We start from the raw sequence: 16,687 nt of genomic DNA on the forward strand, positions 1-16,687 counted from the left end.
GTGGGATGTGAGAAGACATGTATGGTGCACTTAATGGAGACTGAAAGGAAGGTGTAGCAGAACTAGTGGGTGGAATGGGTGGGAGATTAAATAGATTTGTCATTTGAGTTGTTTTGGGAAATGTGTTAGGTTCCTTTCATCCATTAAATGCAAATGAAGAAATAGATGAATCACCAAAATCATATTGACCATGAGAAGTAAAAGGAAAAGATGAAGGAGCAGCACTCAGTATAGATTCTTGCAACTTTTGCTTACCTTTTCTTGAGTTCAAAAAGAAAAATATGTCATCTTTAGAGCTTATGAACCAATACTTGGTATGAAGAGTTCCTTCATCTCGAGCATCACCAATATCTTATGGAAAAGAGGAAGTAAACTCAAAAGGTTGAGTAGTATCATGCTTACTTGACATAGGAGTGAATGAAGGTGGAAAAGATGAAAGAGGTAGAGATGGAAATGATTGTGGTAGAGAGAAAAATGGTTTATACTCCATGCTAATTTCCATGTCAGGGTGATTAGTCCATTGTGGAGCTTCCGTCCTTGCAAAACCACTAGATCAGTGCACGGAATCTAAAGGGGAAAACTCAAATTTACCTTCAATCTGTTATTGAGCTAGATACATGAGGATGAGATCATGTTTGGCTCGCGAGATTTGGTATGGTCTATGGACTCCATGGTAGTCCGAAGTCTCTCTGGTCATGTTGGATGGAGGAGCAAGTTGAGAAACCCACTTTGTTGTGTGTCTTGACGTGCTAGGCTTGAGAGCATCATGATGATACCATGAGAACGTTGCTTTGATACCATGAGAAGAAATATCCTAATGCAAAAACATAAATGAAAAGTGTACGACAAAGCATAAACTCAAAAGAACACAATTAGGGTTAGGGTAACTCATAGACAATGAAAATAGTGGAATTTGAATGAATGATTGAATAATGAATATACAGTGCTCATGTAGCAAACAAACCGTGCAGGAATGAAAATTGTACCCCAAACTCTTGCGACCCGAGGAGTTAGGACTAAGGTAAAGGTGCTAAGCGGGTGAGCATGTCATACTCCCGATGGATGTCGAAACACAGCAAAGGTAGCCTCTTGAGAGTCGAACACTAGCAAATGCAGCTATGGAAGCTGGACCTGATACAAACAGACAGTGAGGAGAGAGAAACATTGAAAACACATGTATGTGAGGAGAGAGAAAAATTGGGTGACAGTAGAAAATTGAAAATGCAAATGCATGAATGATGTGGTCCTCCCAGCCAAGCAACAGCAAAAACAGCAAGGCAACAATGTTTGGATGGTTGCTAGTAGTAGGAAGTGGTCTAGAAGTAGTCGCCAACTGTGGAAAGGGGTTGTTAGGTAGCAAACGCAACAACTATGGCTGGATCAGCAAGGCAATGGCTGGAAGGTGAGAGAACACCAAGGTGGAGGTTGAGATAGCAATGGGCAGCTTTGGATGAGATGTCCTCCACAAATGGGGTGTGGGCAGCGAAGCTAGAGGGCTTGAAACGTGCAAAATAAGATTGGATTGAATGGATGGCAGCATGCCTATTTATAGAAAGTTTTGGGACCTTGTGCTATGCACCGTTTTAAAACTCTCTCAAACCATGCACCATTTTAGGGTTTTCATTAATTGGCCTTTTTTGGGGCTGTCCAAGTGGCTAATTTAGCATGTTATGCTTATTTTAGCTTAATAAGAAAGTCCTTTCTTTTGGATCTTTATACGTTCCTTACATATGGAGGAAACTTCTCTTTCGTTTGAGTGTCTGGCAGCTTGTTTTGTTTGGCAGCCCATTTACTTTTGTTGTGGGCACTTTTCTGGCCAAGGTGGGGCCCCCTTGTTTGAGCGTTAGCTAAGATAGCACACTTTTGCTTGTGGGATTGCCATGCAGCACAAAAGAATTGTTGGCAATTGGCTCAAACAATGTCTTAGGTCATGATGATATTCCGTTTTCTCATGCCATCAAGACCTTTGTAGATTCTGTCACCTCACATTCCTAATGCATACATGGATTGCTTGATGTCAACATGTCAATTGTCATCAGCCCATCTACCAGTGGTGGATTTTGTGTGAGGTATATGGCCTAAACTTATTAATGCAGGTACATGACTTTATGGGAGATCAAAAGGGTTTTATGATGAAATATTGAGTCCACAAGCTCTCATGGATACTTGTTCGCCTAGTGTCTCTCATAGAAAACCAGAGTCAGATTGCTGCCATCTTGACTTTTCCCCCTTCCTTTGCATGCATGAGAGTTCTGAGACTTACCTTCTAGAGTTGTTAGCCATGTATGTAGTTCTGTTCTCATCTATACATTTTTTAATTCTTGTGTATGCTATTTGTTTTTACCTAGTTTTTGCCTTAACTAATAGGACATTCTCATGAAGGATTCAAAAAATGCCCAACCACTCAATTGAGTGGTCAACATGATGGATGGGACTTTTCATGCACTTCTTCATACTGCACCTTATATTTGTACTGCCATCTAGGCTTTTCTTTGCTTAAACTAGAAGGGCCTATTTTTTTTTGTCTTTGTCTTAAGGTTCAATGTAATCAGTCAAGTGAATATGCCCAACCACTCAATTGAGTGGTCAACATGATGGATGGGACTTTTCATGCACTTCTTCATACTGCACCTTATATTTGTACTGCCATCTAGGCTTTTCTTTGCTTAAACTAGAAGGGCCTATTTTTTTTTGTCTTTGTCTTAAGGTTCAATGTAATCAGTCAAGTGAATATCAATGACTTTTAAAGACACAATGTTAGTGGCATTTACATTTTGCTCAACTTACTATTTTTATGTTGAAAGGTAAGGGCTTTACATTACCTTCATTCACACCGGATCATCCATCGTGATATGAAACCACAAAACATCTTGATAGGAGCAGGAGGCATTGTAAAGGTGAGATGCTAGGTGAGACCTTATGTATGCCTTACTTTTGCCTTAATTTTTGATACCAAAATTTTGGTGTCCATTTTAATTATCTAATGTTCTTACATATGTTTTTGTCAGCTATGTGATTTTGGATTTGCAAGAGCAATGTCTTGTAACACCATGGTCCTCCAGTCTATTAAAGGCATGACTTTGTTATCTACTTTACTGCTTGATTGATCATAATTTCCCTCGTTAGACACGTTAGTCCAAAATGAGAAATAGGCATGTTCTTGTCACATGACACTTTGTGTTTACACTTGCTTTGTTGATTTTTCTCTTTTTTTCTTTTTGGATAGGGACACCTCTTTATATGGCACCTGAGCTTGTTAGAGAGCAACCATATAATCATACAGCTGATTTATGGTCATTGGGAGTAATATTGTGGGTTTGTTTAGGCTATGTTTGAATAATGAAAATAATACATGGATGCCTTAAATTGCACGCACTTATACATTTCTTTGAGTTACAGGTATGAACTCTATGTTGGTCAGCCGCCCTTCTACACCAATTCTGTCTACACGCTCATAAGACACATCGTGAAGGTGATTTGACAGCTTGTATTTGCATTTATTTTTACCTTCCACATTCTTGGTGCATCTATGGAGTGTGTAGTTTGAATGGCTCTTGTAATCTTAAAGAAATATCATCAGGAGTGCCGAGCTTTGGTGGCAATTTGTGTCTTTTGTCTTTAAGCAGGAGCATCCTAGCTTCCCATGTGTGAAGTGTTTTGTTTTTGAAATTGAGGTTTAGTTAAGTGCTTTTGCAAGTTAAGTTAACTATTGCCCTCTGCAAGTGTGAAGACCAGTTTCAGAGAATTTAGTTAGACAGGAGTGCAATGTTTCTCATCGAATCATTGTTTAAAGCCTTGCATTTTTTGGTGATTGCTCTTTCTAGTCAGTCTTTTACCTACATATTCTCTATGCTTTGTACAAAAGAGAGATCCCAGGGCTTGCTTTGGAATCATCCAAAGAACTACCCATGCAAGGTCATGGCCTGTGAGGTCTACCTCATAGACCATGTTTCATTAGCTATGGTTTGATATAATGCCGTAGACAAGACTGCATTGTGTCTCATAGAACCATCGAGTGAACACTCTTAAATGCTCCAAAAAATGATCGCTTTTCAAGTCAACGTTGGTTAACAGACTTTTACCAGCCGTCTTTCCATAAGAAACAAATGGCCCGTTTGTCAATGGATGGTTATCTAATCATCTGTCCATCGAATGAAAGCATATCTAAGTAGAGCTTCCCTATTCAATGCCTGCTGAATGCTTACAGCTCAGCAGTTTGGAGATAGTTAAGAAAACATCACAAAATATATGAAAGTTTGCCTTTCCTTGATGCTTCACTGCTTGCCCATCTTGGTGATGAGATTGTGTGACAAAAATTGTTTCAGTCTATATGTTAAATGATAGAAATATCAGAGCAGAAACTTAGGTTTGTTGCAAGCAGCTGGTAATGTCAAAAGAGCAAATCTTGAAAATTGTCACATTAGGAATGTGAGTAGATTATGGCTGGAACTTCTCATCACTTATTCATGCCCATTACTATTCCTTTTTGCCTTAGAGTTCTGTGTAAAAAGAGAGATCTTGGATATACATAGGACAGGGGGTGACAAAATAAGAAGCATACACACACAAGTCGACATCTCGACTTCTAGATGTGCTGTTGATCAATGATCTCCACACTGGCCTGTTACTGTCTGCGAGGATTGGCAATGATAATAATAGTTGTGGAGCAACTGGACTTTGCTAGCTGCACAATCACGATGGTCCTCATATGTCAGAACTCAATTGTAAAAGATATTTAGTTTTTGGGAGAACAAGTTACATACATATTAACTTGCTCAATTCAGTTTGTTTTCCTTAAAAATCAATCTATTAGAGCCAGCTAATGATGGGCACCATGGGTTCCAGACAACCCATGCAAACAAAGGGAGTGCACACTTGCACTAATGTGACTTGATTGGCTGCTGTGCTAACCCTTTGCAAAATGATATTTAATTTGTGTTGCTTTAGATTCCACAGCTGTGTGTGCATTTGGTCAAGAAGGACCCAGTATATGCCAGAAATGCATTTTTGTCACTGTTGCAGCCTGTTTGTTGGTTGTTTAGTGATGCTCTGACCGTTTTGATTGTTATCATCAAGCCTAATACAATCATACCATGTCAATGCAGGATCCTGTCAAGTACCCTGACAGTATGAGCTCTAACTTTAAAAGCTTTCTGAAAGGCCTGTTAAACAAGGTTTGTGAAGTCAGGTCTTCAGGTTCATATATCCAAGTTATACCTTCAATAATTAAATGTATCTATATACAGACATCTCAAAACAGGTTGACATGGCCTCTTTTGCTGGAGCACCCTTTTGTAAAAGAAAGTCAAGAGGAAATAGATGCAAGGGTAATTCAACTGAGGGTTGGCGTAGGTCTTCTGAGTTGGTTGCATTTTTATTTTTCAGGAAAAGATAATAATCATCTCTGAATTTTACTTTTGCAACATAGGAAGCAAGAGCAGCTTCAGCTGCAGAAAGAGGCTGTGATGCAGCATGGAGAGGAAAGGTCAACATTGTGCTATCATCCCCTGCTGCAGCTTCAACCTGCAAAGCTGATTCTCAAACCTGTAGTAGTCCTGCTGGTATGAAGTAAATTTTCTGTCATTATATGAGTTTATTATAAGATGAGCAGATATCAAGTTCCAGTTGTATTGCCAGGACGAGATAAAAAGGATGACTCTTCCAATAAGATGGCAGAAAGTCCTGATCGACCAGCATTAACTCCTCGACCTTCAAGTGACAATCTTCAGCAGCAACAATCTTCAAGAGTTGATCTGGTTGTGGCTGGACCTAGAGCAGAAGTGAAGACTGGCAAGTTTAGTACTTTCATCAAATTGCAATCATTTGTTTTCTAGATTAAGTGGTGACACAAGACTTGACAGGTCTGAAGTGAATTCTCTTTTCTTGGAAAAGGATTGAAGTGAATGCAAGTTTTTTTCATATCTCTAGGTTGAAACTCCTCTGATTACCTTTTGCCAATCATGATGAAGAGCTAGATTGTACTCTTTGACTGCAGTTTACCCTATGTAACCCAATGAGGGATTTCTGTTATTGAGTTGAATGTGTGCATAATTGTGCCACCACAATCACCTTAGTCATATCTCGGTAACCTTGCCCAACCTTATAATCACTAGGTGAAGACCTTATGTAATTTGGCAAAGAGTATCAGAAACAGTTAGAAAACACAAAATTACTGTTGATTGAGGCCCTCCTGCTAAAGGCAATCATAAAGGGACTACAGTAGAGATGGTTGAAAGAAATCAAAATTCTGAGTTCAAAGAACTGTGTGGTTGTGCAAAATTTGCAAACCCTGCAGAGCTGAAACACTTAGTCCATACTGAAAACCAAACATAAAGTGTCTAGTAAACAGCCAAAACAATGGTCTCATTTGCTTGACAGTTTTTTTGTGGGTCCTTGTGGATCGGTTTAAGTATCTAGTGTGCCTAGGAGGATGTACCGCCTTATAGAATATGCCATCTTCCCCAAAGATGATGCAATAGCCAGTCATTGGCATTGCCAATTCAACCCACATAGGCATCTTATGCGCAATCCACCTTGATATTTCTTTTATGCAGATTGGGGGGAACACTAGTATGATTTAATTGCCGTATTGTGATTTGGAGTAGGTCTTTTTAGTGCAGTCTACTTATGAACATGACCCCCATAAATATTTTTCATATTGAGAAACAGGATAGAGTAGGGATCTTCTATTGAGTAGGGTCCACTAGAACCTTGGACTCATAGCATGCTAGCACTTGCTCTTTCTTGATGTAATCAGTGATATTTATGGTTAAGTGTTGTAGTGAGATCAGAATTCTATTGGTTTAGGAGCTGGAGGGAATATAAGGGCTCATCCCCATCTTTAGGGGAGGTGGAGATGGTTTAGGAATGCAGTTTGGAGAGTAATTAAGCCACATCACACTTTCAATTGAGAGTGAAGAGCTTTGTTAGCCACGATCTGCAAGAATTAAGTTTGATAAATGATTGATATCTTGAGCTACAATTCATACTTCACTGAGATTTATAGCTGAGATTCAAGGCACTGGAAGGCCTCTCAAAAGTCTTGACATTGCTCTACATTGACATCCTTTTTATTAAAGGTGCCAGACGTACAATGAAAAAGTAGTGTCAGCAGTTTATGGGCTGCAGCAAAATTTCAAAACACTATCTTAATTGCCTAATCATTGTCAGCAAAGTGATCTTTTCATGAAGTATTAAGCTCCGAAAGTTGTCATAGAAGCTATTAGAAGCAGTTCATTGAAGCTTCAAATCTTTGTAGCCATCCTCTTGATAGCGGTAGGGTTTGTTGTGTTTACATCAGGGTTTGAGTTTTGGATTTCAACATTCAAATGAACCACTTGAGGATCTTGAAGAATATACTATTGCAAAAGAGATCTCATTGTCATTTCCATGTCATCTTCTTGTAACTCCTTAGTCAACTTGGAGATTATTGACATGCCTAACAACCACAAGCTCAATGAGAAAGTAGAGGTGACATCAAAGGCTAACTTGAAAGTCCTAAAGAAGACAATCAATAGGAAGAAGCCGATGAGCTAGATGAATGTCTTACATTTATATGGTCAACCATTTGAGGATTTCTAGCCACAATCAATCTGTAATAATTGATTTATGAGCATATGGTTTTTCTTTATGAATATAAATTTTGTTGCTTTTTCTAAGCAATTGTTTTTCTTTTGTCAACCACTTATCTTATTATCTTGTAAAGAAATAGACACTTGCTAGTTCCATATACAAGTAGTAAGACTTCTTTGTTTATCACTTCTAGTCTGAATGTGCCAATTGATAAGTCTAATGGCTAAATATCTCACACCTGATCCACTCGGATCACCTTCTTGTTTATGCACAATAAATTATGGGAAGTTCTATCCCTACACAAAAAATTTGGCATGATAGAAATGAGTTTTGGAGCAACCAAGCAACTTAATCAAACAATAAGACTACCAACCTGCAACCTCAGCAGAGTCAGATGTCCTCTTCCAAGCCTTGTGTTTATCAAAGGAAAAACTATGTATAAATCTACTATCCATAAATCTCTAAAGAAGCCAATGTGCCATATGCTAGTTTGAATTAATAGCCCAGAATTCAAGGGGTGACTTCAATTCTGTTTCAATGTAATTGACTCAACCTAACCTACCCTATTTAAGGTCACATTAGTTGTAATCTGGAATCTATTTAAAGGCACATGATTAATGTATATGTTTATGAGGGTTATTGATCAAACCTCTTTCATTGCATCTCATGGCTCTCTAGTAGACCCTAATTAATTTATCAACTTTCTCAATAGAAGCACCTTCAATAAAGTTTCCTCAAAAGTAATGATCTCATTCTAGTTTAGCATTTGGAATTGAGAGTATCCTCTTGCAAAAAACAATATCATGATTCATCACCTTGTTGACATGCTTTTTTGCAAGCTTTTTTTGATTTTATTTAGGGGTTTTTGACTTAATTTTTGCCTTTATTAGGAGAAATGTGGACTAAAACCTTGACCTCTTAAGCCTTAGTTTTGGATTATTGCATGAGGTCATGCCTATTTTCAGGGTGTTAGAGCTATAGGAGATGGATGATGATGACTTAGAAGAGTTGGACATTTCAATTACATGTGAGCAAATCATGACAATGACTAGCCTTTAAGATGCTACTTCAATGAAACTATTCCATTAATCTAAACGATTGATGTCTTAATTGCTTGCTATCTTTATTTAATGTAGTATTCTTTGCAATGGGTAAATTTTGCAAGGAAGTAGTCTTTAACCACAACTTCAATGAAATTGCCCCATTTTAATATGAATGATCGATGCTCTAATTGCTTACTATCTTTTTTAAAAGCAATACTCTTTGCAATGGGTTTAATTATATCCCAAGGTATTCTAAAATGTACTAAATATCCTGCAAGCCTAGGAGGGTATATCACCTTCCCTACTACAACTTCCTCTTGTTAGCTTGTATTTTGTGAGTCTGTCATCTCCTAGTCGTGAGCTCCGTCAGAATTTGATGGAGACATAGGAGCTCTGGCTGTTTCAGCCCATTCTTTTTGTGTGCATATCTTTTTCAGTGAGTTTCGGGTGTGTTTACATTGTTTAAGGTCAATTTCCAGCCTTTGCATTTCTTTCTTAGTGGCTAGAAGACCTGTTCACATTGTTCAGGTGGCAATCAGCCATGCGTATGCTGTGATCAGCATTTCCTCTGGCTGCCACCATTATTTTACTATTTTCCCGATGATCGCCAGTATTTCTGCCGCTTTCTTGATCAGGTCAGCCAGTTTTCTGCCTCTTTTGCTAATTATAGCAGGGTGATTTGGTGGTTGCTATCATTCATGGGCGTTCTTCTGCAGCTTTTGGACAGCACAATTTGGCTTCAGCCTCCAGCCTCTCCTTCATCTCCAATGCTGCTGTTTGTCATCAGCTTGAGTCCACCGTGTGTATTCAGCTTCCATTCAGACTCAGTGCAGATTTATCTCTTCATTCTCTTCTTTCTTTGCAATCTTTCTCTTTCCTTCTCCCTCCTTGCTCATGTTTCTCTTCTGTTGTGTCCTATCACATGGTATCATCACCAAATTGAGGACTTGGGGGGTCTCCGAAGAGAAGACCACACTTAGGCTGTGTTTGGAGCAGGATTTTCATAAAGGGCATGACCTTGCTGCTTTGTTTAGGCCTTTTATGAAGTGTGCGGGACATCTACAACTCCTTCCAGGATGTAGTTGATTTACCCTCTGTTTGGGCTGCTTGATACCAAAATGCTGATATTCTAGGTGTGTTTGCAGGTCTACAAGAGTTATTGAATACCACCGGTTCAATGGTTTTGATGACTTAGAGGAGTTGTTTTTAGTAGATGTGTGCCTTGTACCATTATCTCCTACATGCGAGCCTCCAACGAGGATATCAGGAGCTCTGACATTGTCTTTGTCTATCATTTGATGTGCTTTAGGCACTTTAGATGGAGGATACATTAGTGCATTTCTTTTTAAGCATTGTAGGTTGTCTTGGGCACCCACATTACGGGCTTGGTCATTTGATTACCAATTGTGGCCCCAATTTGCGTATTTGTAGGCAACCTGCCCTCTCATTCATTCGTTGCATCATTGTGATCATTTGGCTAGCCCTCATTCTCTTTCACTCCCTTGCTATTCTTGGGTGTTCACATTGATACTCAATGCTGCATGTTGGGGTTTGATTGTTGCAGCCTTGTATCTTTCAGCCATTGTAGTTTAGTTTGTTTCTTTTCTCTTGTGTTCACTTAGTCTCCTCCTCTCTATGTCCGCTTTCCCTTTCCTTTTTGTTGTGCACTCTCACATAGTATTAGAGCCATGGGTGGGAGTTGGAGTCTTTGAAGAGTAGTATTTTGTCCTTGATTCCAACTAGCTAGGTATCATCCACAAGCTTGATTTCTAACTATCCTAGCTAGTCCAAGGTTTGGATTGTCAAAAAATGTGAACTTGATGACACATCAAATTCACCAACAATGAAAGAGCATCATGACGCTCTCTCCCCACTCTCACACCACAAAAAACTTGCGTTTTGGCTGTAGACAGCCCCGAAATAGAGAAATTGCTACAAGATCACAATGGAGCCAATGTAGAGGGTCCACTTGGGGGAGATATATTGTTGTGTTTTTTAAAGAGGTCTATGCCAAGCCAAGATGCACTTGCATTTGCAGCAAAGGACTTTCACCTGACTGAGGAAGCATGTCGCCTCTAGCAAGAGAGTGCGTTTGCAGCAAAACGATGATGGAAACTGGCATCTAGCATCTAGCACTAGGAATACTATCGCCTCCAAGAGGTAGGCTGTGTTTTAAGCAAAACGCTGATGTGGAAGGGCTACCTAGCAATCTAGGGTGGTCTCATCTATTCTAGATCAGCTCTATGTCTCACTTAGGCTCTAATACCATGTGAGGGAGCAACGGAAAGGAGACACGAACACAGAGACAAGAAACACAAAGAATTGCAAGAAAAGAAGAAAGAAATCTGCACTAAACAAGGAACAAATGCTGGATAGAGAAAGAAGAATGATCAATCCCTACATGCAGCCCACAGTATCCATGAGGGCATGAGATTGGGCTGATCATGACAGTAGCATTGGAGACAAAGGAATTTGACAGAGTTAGAGTGTGCACCTACCAAGGAAGAAGGAAGATGATTTGCCAAGTGACTTCGGGAATTGGGATTGTGTGGTGGGGGTCGGCCGGCTATATATAGCCAACAACCAGCTGCTCCCAAATCTGGCCAACTTGCACCCTTGGCCGATCAGCATTTAACGTTGGTTTGACCAACAATAAACGATGGGGTAATGCCTAAGGACACAGAAAAAACACCTAGGTCACTTGATACTGTCTAGCACATGAAGACAACCCGGGAAATGCAAAAACTGCTCAAAAAAAGCACACAAAGAGCTGACAAAAGGAGAAAATGCATAGAAATGCACTTAGATGGCCACTCTAGAGTGTGATAACTCCTTTGTCAAAACACATGACAAACATGTCAAAGCTCCTAATGTCCTCGTCTGGAGACTCACACGTAGGAGATGACAAAGCATGACAATCAAGACTACTAACAAATAGAATCCCTAAGGTACTAGGTACCACACCCACCGACAAGTGTTCACATGGGAAAAAAATCATTCTCCAACTAGAAGGTAAAAAGTGCCCCTGGATAAGGGGGTGCTCGCACCAGAACTCCTTTAGTGTTTCCAAGTTCCTTTGTCATAGTGTTTGCCATACACTTTGTGTTGCGTCTCACCACAAACCCTAGTGTTTCTCAACGTGGTATCAGAGCAAAGGTGCTCCAAGAGTTGAAGAGCCTCATTCTTTGTTGAAGCGAATAAAGGTTATGAGATGGACAATTCTCTAAGATTCTGAGTTATTTATTTTCGTTGCATCATCAAGGGATACCATTATCGTCTTCTCCCTTCCAACCTCCCTTTACAAATTTGACATTGCTGTTATGGCTTATCCAAAGACAAAAAGACGAGCTACTAGGTGCTCCTACTACGGCAAAGATGATCTTTCCACCACAAATTGTCATCATCAACCTTTCCTTCCCACCACATTGGAGTATATGCGCCTACCTCCTACCACTCCTTGTGCCACCTAGCCGACAAAGATCGTTCTACATGAGCTATCAAAGTTCTATGCTGTAAGGCAATAAGACACATACGACACACTGTTGAAAGGATTGTGCGTGTAGGCCAAAAAGACACATGGTCTCTATGTCAAGTTCATCAAAGTTTCTGCTACAAAGCTCTGTGCATATTTAGGCCTGCAGCTCCTCCTTGAAGGCATTTTATGACTCAGCCCGCCAGTCGGTCAACATATTACTGTGTACATATTAGAGTTTTCAGTGTCCAAGGCCTCAAGTACGTGCTTTTCTATTGCACATTCATGCTGTTTATTTTTGCTTTGATTATAAATTACATGTTCTCATACATGGCACCATCTTTTTGGTTCTTCCCCAATATTGGTGAACTTGGGGAAAGGGAGTGTCCTATATGCATCAGTGGAACTTCTGTATTGTGTTCTCAACTAGTTCTTCAGTATCTTAAGATGCCTTGCTTTCCATTTTATTGATGCAACCAAAATTAGATTTATAATCGAAATTGCATTTGCTGAAGTGCATAAAGCAGGTCATGGCCTTTTGAATTGTTTGCATTCACTGTGTTTGCTGGTTCCACTGTTTACGCCAAGTCAAGTGCAAGCAGCCAGTACAGGACTGAAAGTCACAACTGTCTCAGAGCAGCAAGCACACAGCATCCAGAGCATCATGACAATATCCAGAACATTCTCACGACGTGTTCACTGCACGACATCTATTCACTGCATTGCAGCCTGCTCAGAATGTCAAGTCGGCATTCACAGCTGACCTGACTGCATTCAAGACTATCTGGAAAGCATAATCATCCAGCCATGACAGTATAATCATGCTAGTATTCAGATCGGCATCCAGTCATGCCAGTATCAACAGCATCTCTTATGCCAGCATTCTGACAGCATTCCAGTCGTGTATCCACCACAACATCTCTCAGGCCAGCTTTCATTCAAATCATTGATTGATTAAAAGCAAGGCTAAATCTATATTTGATAGGTGGACCTAAAATTTAAAATTTGATAATTGCTTTTGGGGTCCATTCACATACTGCAGAATTTGTTAACTCAGAGTATTCACATAATGCCACAAAGAACTAGAAGTGCATGAAATCTTGAAGTGTTTGCACATATGATGCTTTTGGACATGCTCATCATGAATAGAACAATGCTGACATGTATTTCTGACTAGTTTAACCACGAGGGCCCATGATACCATTTTGGGGACAGACAAAAAGTGGTTTGTTATTTCTTTGGCATGGCAAATCATTTAGTTTGGTAATCAGGAATGACATAAATCATCTAAAAGCTCATTGTAAGTGCAGTACACACAATCTGATACATTATTCATCACAATCACAGTGAACCAAAGAAAAACCCATGATGCTGTAAAGGTGCTTATTGTGTTTGTGACTTCACAAATGCCTGTGGGGAGATGTCTTATAACAGATCTGATTTGGTTTTGCCCATTCCAGCAGAGACATCAGTTCTGGACAAAATAGAGTGCACTTCACGAACTCCAAAAGGAGCGCAAGCCATTGGGCAAGATCGTGGTGCATTGGCTCATATTTTACATCCATTTCGCAATTTCAATGTGAAGGGGACTGCAGCTCTTTCAACGTAAGTGAAATAGAGTCTAAGTTTAGCATGCTGTTTTGATACGTATAATTACTTCCTTGCATTCCAATGCTTCACACTAACATTGAGTTCCTGAGTCAGCTTTAATTTAGTGAGTTTAACAATACTGATGCAGTGAGCAGGCTGATGTGAGGGTGAGTCAGTCTTTGCGTGTATTAACGAACCTTGTGGCAGCTGGGGCCCTTGATCCAAAAGTAGCAGTAAATGATGCCATTCCTTCTATGTTAGGCCTTATTCGGGCAACTCTAGGAGCAAGTGCAACACAGCATGTAAACCTGCTCATTAAGGTCTGATGCAATAGAAAAAACATGTCTTTAATCTCTGATATTCTCATCTAATTCCTGTAGAACAATCTATGTGCTTCGTCTTTTACTTAGATAATTCATTTCTGGTGCTGAAGTGGCTCAACATGAGTTGTGATTTGCATACAGGGGTTTGGCATGCTGAAGAAGCTCTTGGAACTGAGCTCATCAAAGATTGAAAGCAGTTATCTCCATCACAGTGTTGCATTGTTGCGGCTGTATCCTCAGGTCCGTCAGCATGTCTTGTTAATTGTTATTGTTCCATCAGAACACCATTCCTGATATATATGTGCATGTCTACGTAGTGATCACCAAGCATGAACTAATGCTATATTCAAAACTGCTTCAAAGAATCCAGACCTCTTCAATGTATATGTAGCACAACTGAAGGAAGGAGAACCACATGCAAACAAGTTGCAAGGAGGCAAGCACAACTGAAGAAAGGAGAACCACATGCACAATCCTTCACAATTGTCTGCCAATCAACAGTGCAGAATTTTCAACACTGCTCTGCTTGGTGCTCCCCTTGCTCTCATGCTCACCATTGCTCATCAGATTTCGTGTGCTTGCTCACAGCAACCTTGCTGCTGTCCTGCCTCCATTGTCTGTATCTGCAATGTCCCAGCACCATATCTGGCAGCCCTGTAACTGCCTCTTCTCCTTTGCCATACTGTACCCTCCACCACCATTGCTTGCAAGTGACCTTGCTTCCAGCCACATGCCACTGGCCGTGGTAAGTGCCATGCAGTTCCATCCCTTTTGGGACCCTTAGCTTTACCACTAAACTTGCTCAATGCTGTGTTTATCTCTGCCAGAGCCAACTGCTTGTATCCCATCTCCACCATACAGTAAACATCCCTGTTGCTCGAGAGTTGTTACAGAGTCAGAACGTAATGCAGAGCTGTCATGTGATGCAATAACTGCTACTAAGTTTGCCTTGTCTCTAGACACCACCCCTATGATGCTCAAGGCATGTACAGAGCTTAGTCAGCCTTCAAGAGAACTCCATAAAAGTCTCTTCTTTCTCTTTGACAATCTCAGGTGAACTACACCTCATTCATAGGAAAAAAGACATTGTCATAACACCTCATAGCATTAGTAGCATTAATCGTTGTCAGTAATCTTGAAAGTCACGTCTGAAACGTCTTGCAAGACAGCCTAGTCAAACGGATTTGCCTGCATCAATCGCATATGCCTATTAGGCAGAGGATGTTCTCGTGTTGAATCCTCACAAAGTCAAGATGCTATCATGTTGCCCTCTTGAGAATGCAAGATGCCAAACAATTGTGACCCTAATTAGATCAACTCCAGTAGCAGCGCATGGTTCATTAGACCAAATAGTCACAAATACAATGCTTTAGTACTGCTACAGTTGGCAATACAGAACACTGAACATTGGCCTGCTTGATGCTCCCCCTAATTTTTGAGCTCTTGCTCACCCCATAGCTCATCAGATCTTGTGTGCCTGCTCCACTAATTCTGTAACCATCTCTGTCATAGTCCTGGTGACATACAGATCTTGAAGTCAAGGAGAAAGGCTGCAATTTGGAATGACAGCATGCTGTTTCTGTCTGAAGAAGGCTGAGATCATTTGGGGTTTACCATGCGGTTTTCCATGTGCTGAGGAATCTTTACAATTGGGTAGACTTATTTTTTTTGGGCACTACTTTCAACTCTTAGTTTGAATGTTTATCAGATGCACTATCAGTTATAACCTCATGCTCTATTTTCCAAATGGATTTATTATTGGGCCCTTTGGGTTGCTTGTGACTTCAATGAGTCGTTGAAGTTTTGAAGAACATGATATGGTTATGTTTTTGTAGTTAAAGGGTTCATGTCTTTGTAGAACAATTTAGTGCTGCATCGGTTTCATCAATGATTAAATCGTGTTTTTTAGTGATGTACCATTGCGTTTGGACATAGTTTTCAGTCAACTCTTTGCACTTGTCTATTGCTTGAACATCTCAATTGGTTCCATTATGGCATGTATTCCCACAATGTAGTGTTTCATGCTGTGGTCTTATAACTAGAAGTGCATGTGACAATCCCCTTATCAAAGGAGGTGCATGGATGCGGTTTGTGTGACCTCCATGAAAAGCAACACATCAATCTTTCTTTGGACAGGTTATTGCATATTCACATGATGCATCTGGTCGGGTGCTTTACGAGTCTACTGCTTGTGTGACTTTGCTGCTCAATCGTGTTGCAACCGGTTTGATGAAGGTCCTTCCTTCAGGGGATGATGTGGATGGACTTGCCACACAAGAGGGTTCCATTCTCTGTCAGATTGCGGGACAAGCTAAGGCTTTGGATACTATGGAGCAACTCTGTCTTTGTCTTTCTGCAACTGGTGCCAATCTTGTTTCTGGCATGTACAGTTCAGCTCCTGTTGCTGCTGAAGCTTGTAAAGCGATCTGGGCTCTGATCAATGGCCTGAATATCATTGCTACCAGAGGTCGTGCGCCACTTTTTCCTCTGACTGTAGTACAAGGCAGAAATGGATCAAAAGCAACAGAAAGGAAAGCTTCAGCAGAGGTCAGAGTTGAGAATCCCGTGAGATTCTTGTTTGAACGCATGTCAGCTTCCCTTGTCAAATCAAAAGATGTCCATGTTGCTATCTGCCATGCCCTTTTGCATGGTTCTGAATCTGGAATTTCATCAGCTATCCAGGTTGC

The 16,687-nt window shown here is 40.3% G+C and overlaps 1 protein-coding gene across 2 annotated transcripts in view; it reads left to right on the plus strand.

Annotated features, from left to right (window-relative positions):
* The window catches only part of FU (kinase family with ARM repeat domain-containing protein), a 78,222-nt gene that overhangs the window by 56,935 nt on the left and 4,600 nt on the right, over positions 1-16,687 (plus strand). Inside the window, exons 5-16 of one of the 2 annotated variants that reach the window (XM_087695598.1) lie at positions 2,805-2,897; positions 3,009-3,072; positions 3,227-3,311; positions 3,400-3,472; positions 5,106-5,174; positions 5,247-5,327; positions 5,429-5,561; positions 5,638-5,790; positions 13,548-13,692; positions 13,826-13,997; positions 14,142-14,240; positions 16,137-16,682. In XM_087695598.1, the coding sequence (XP_087551724.1) occupies positions 2,805-2,897; positions 3,009-3,072; positions 3,227-3,311; positions 3,400-3,472; positions 5,106-5,174; positions 5,247-5,327; positions 5,429-5,561; positions 5,638-5,790; positions 13,548-13,692; positions 13,826-13,997; positions 14,142-14,240; positions 16,137-16,682 (1,713 nt within the window). The remainder of the gene's footprint in view (positions 1-2,804; positions 2,898-3,008; positions 3,073-3,226; positions 3,312-3,399; positions 3,473-5,105; positions 5,175-5,246; positions 5,328-5,428; positions 5,562-5,637; positions 5,791-13,547; positions 13,693-13,825; positions 13,998-14,141; positions 14,241-16,136; positions 16,683-16,687) is intronic. The other variant, XM_087695606.1, reaches the window with a different exon arrangement.

Source organism: Lygodium microphyllum, chromosome 2, assembly GCF_053477565.2.
Source record: "Lygodium microphyllum isolate KBCC chromosome 2, Lygodium_microphyllum_v1.1.10, whole genome shotgun sequence".
Taxonomy (NCBI): Eukaryota; Viridiplantae; Streptophyta; class Polypodiopsida; order Schizaeales; family Lygodiaceae; genus Lygodium; species Lygodium microphyllum.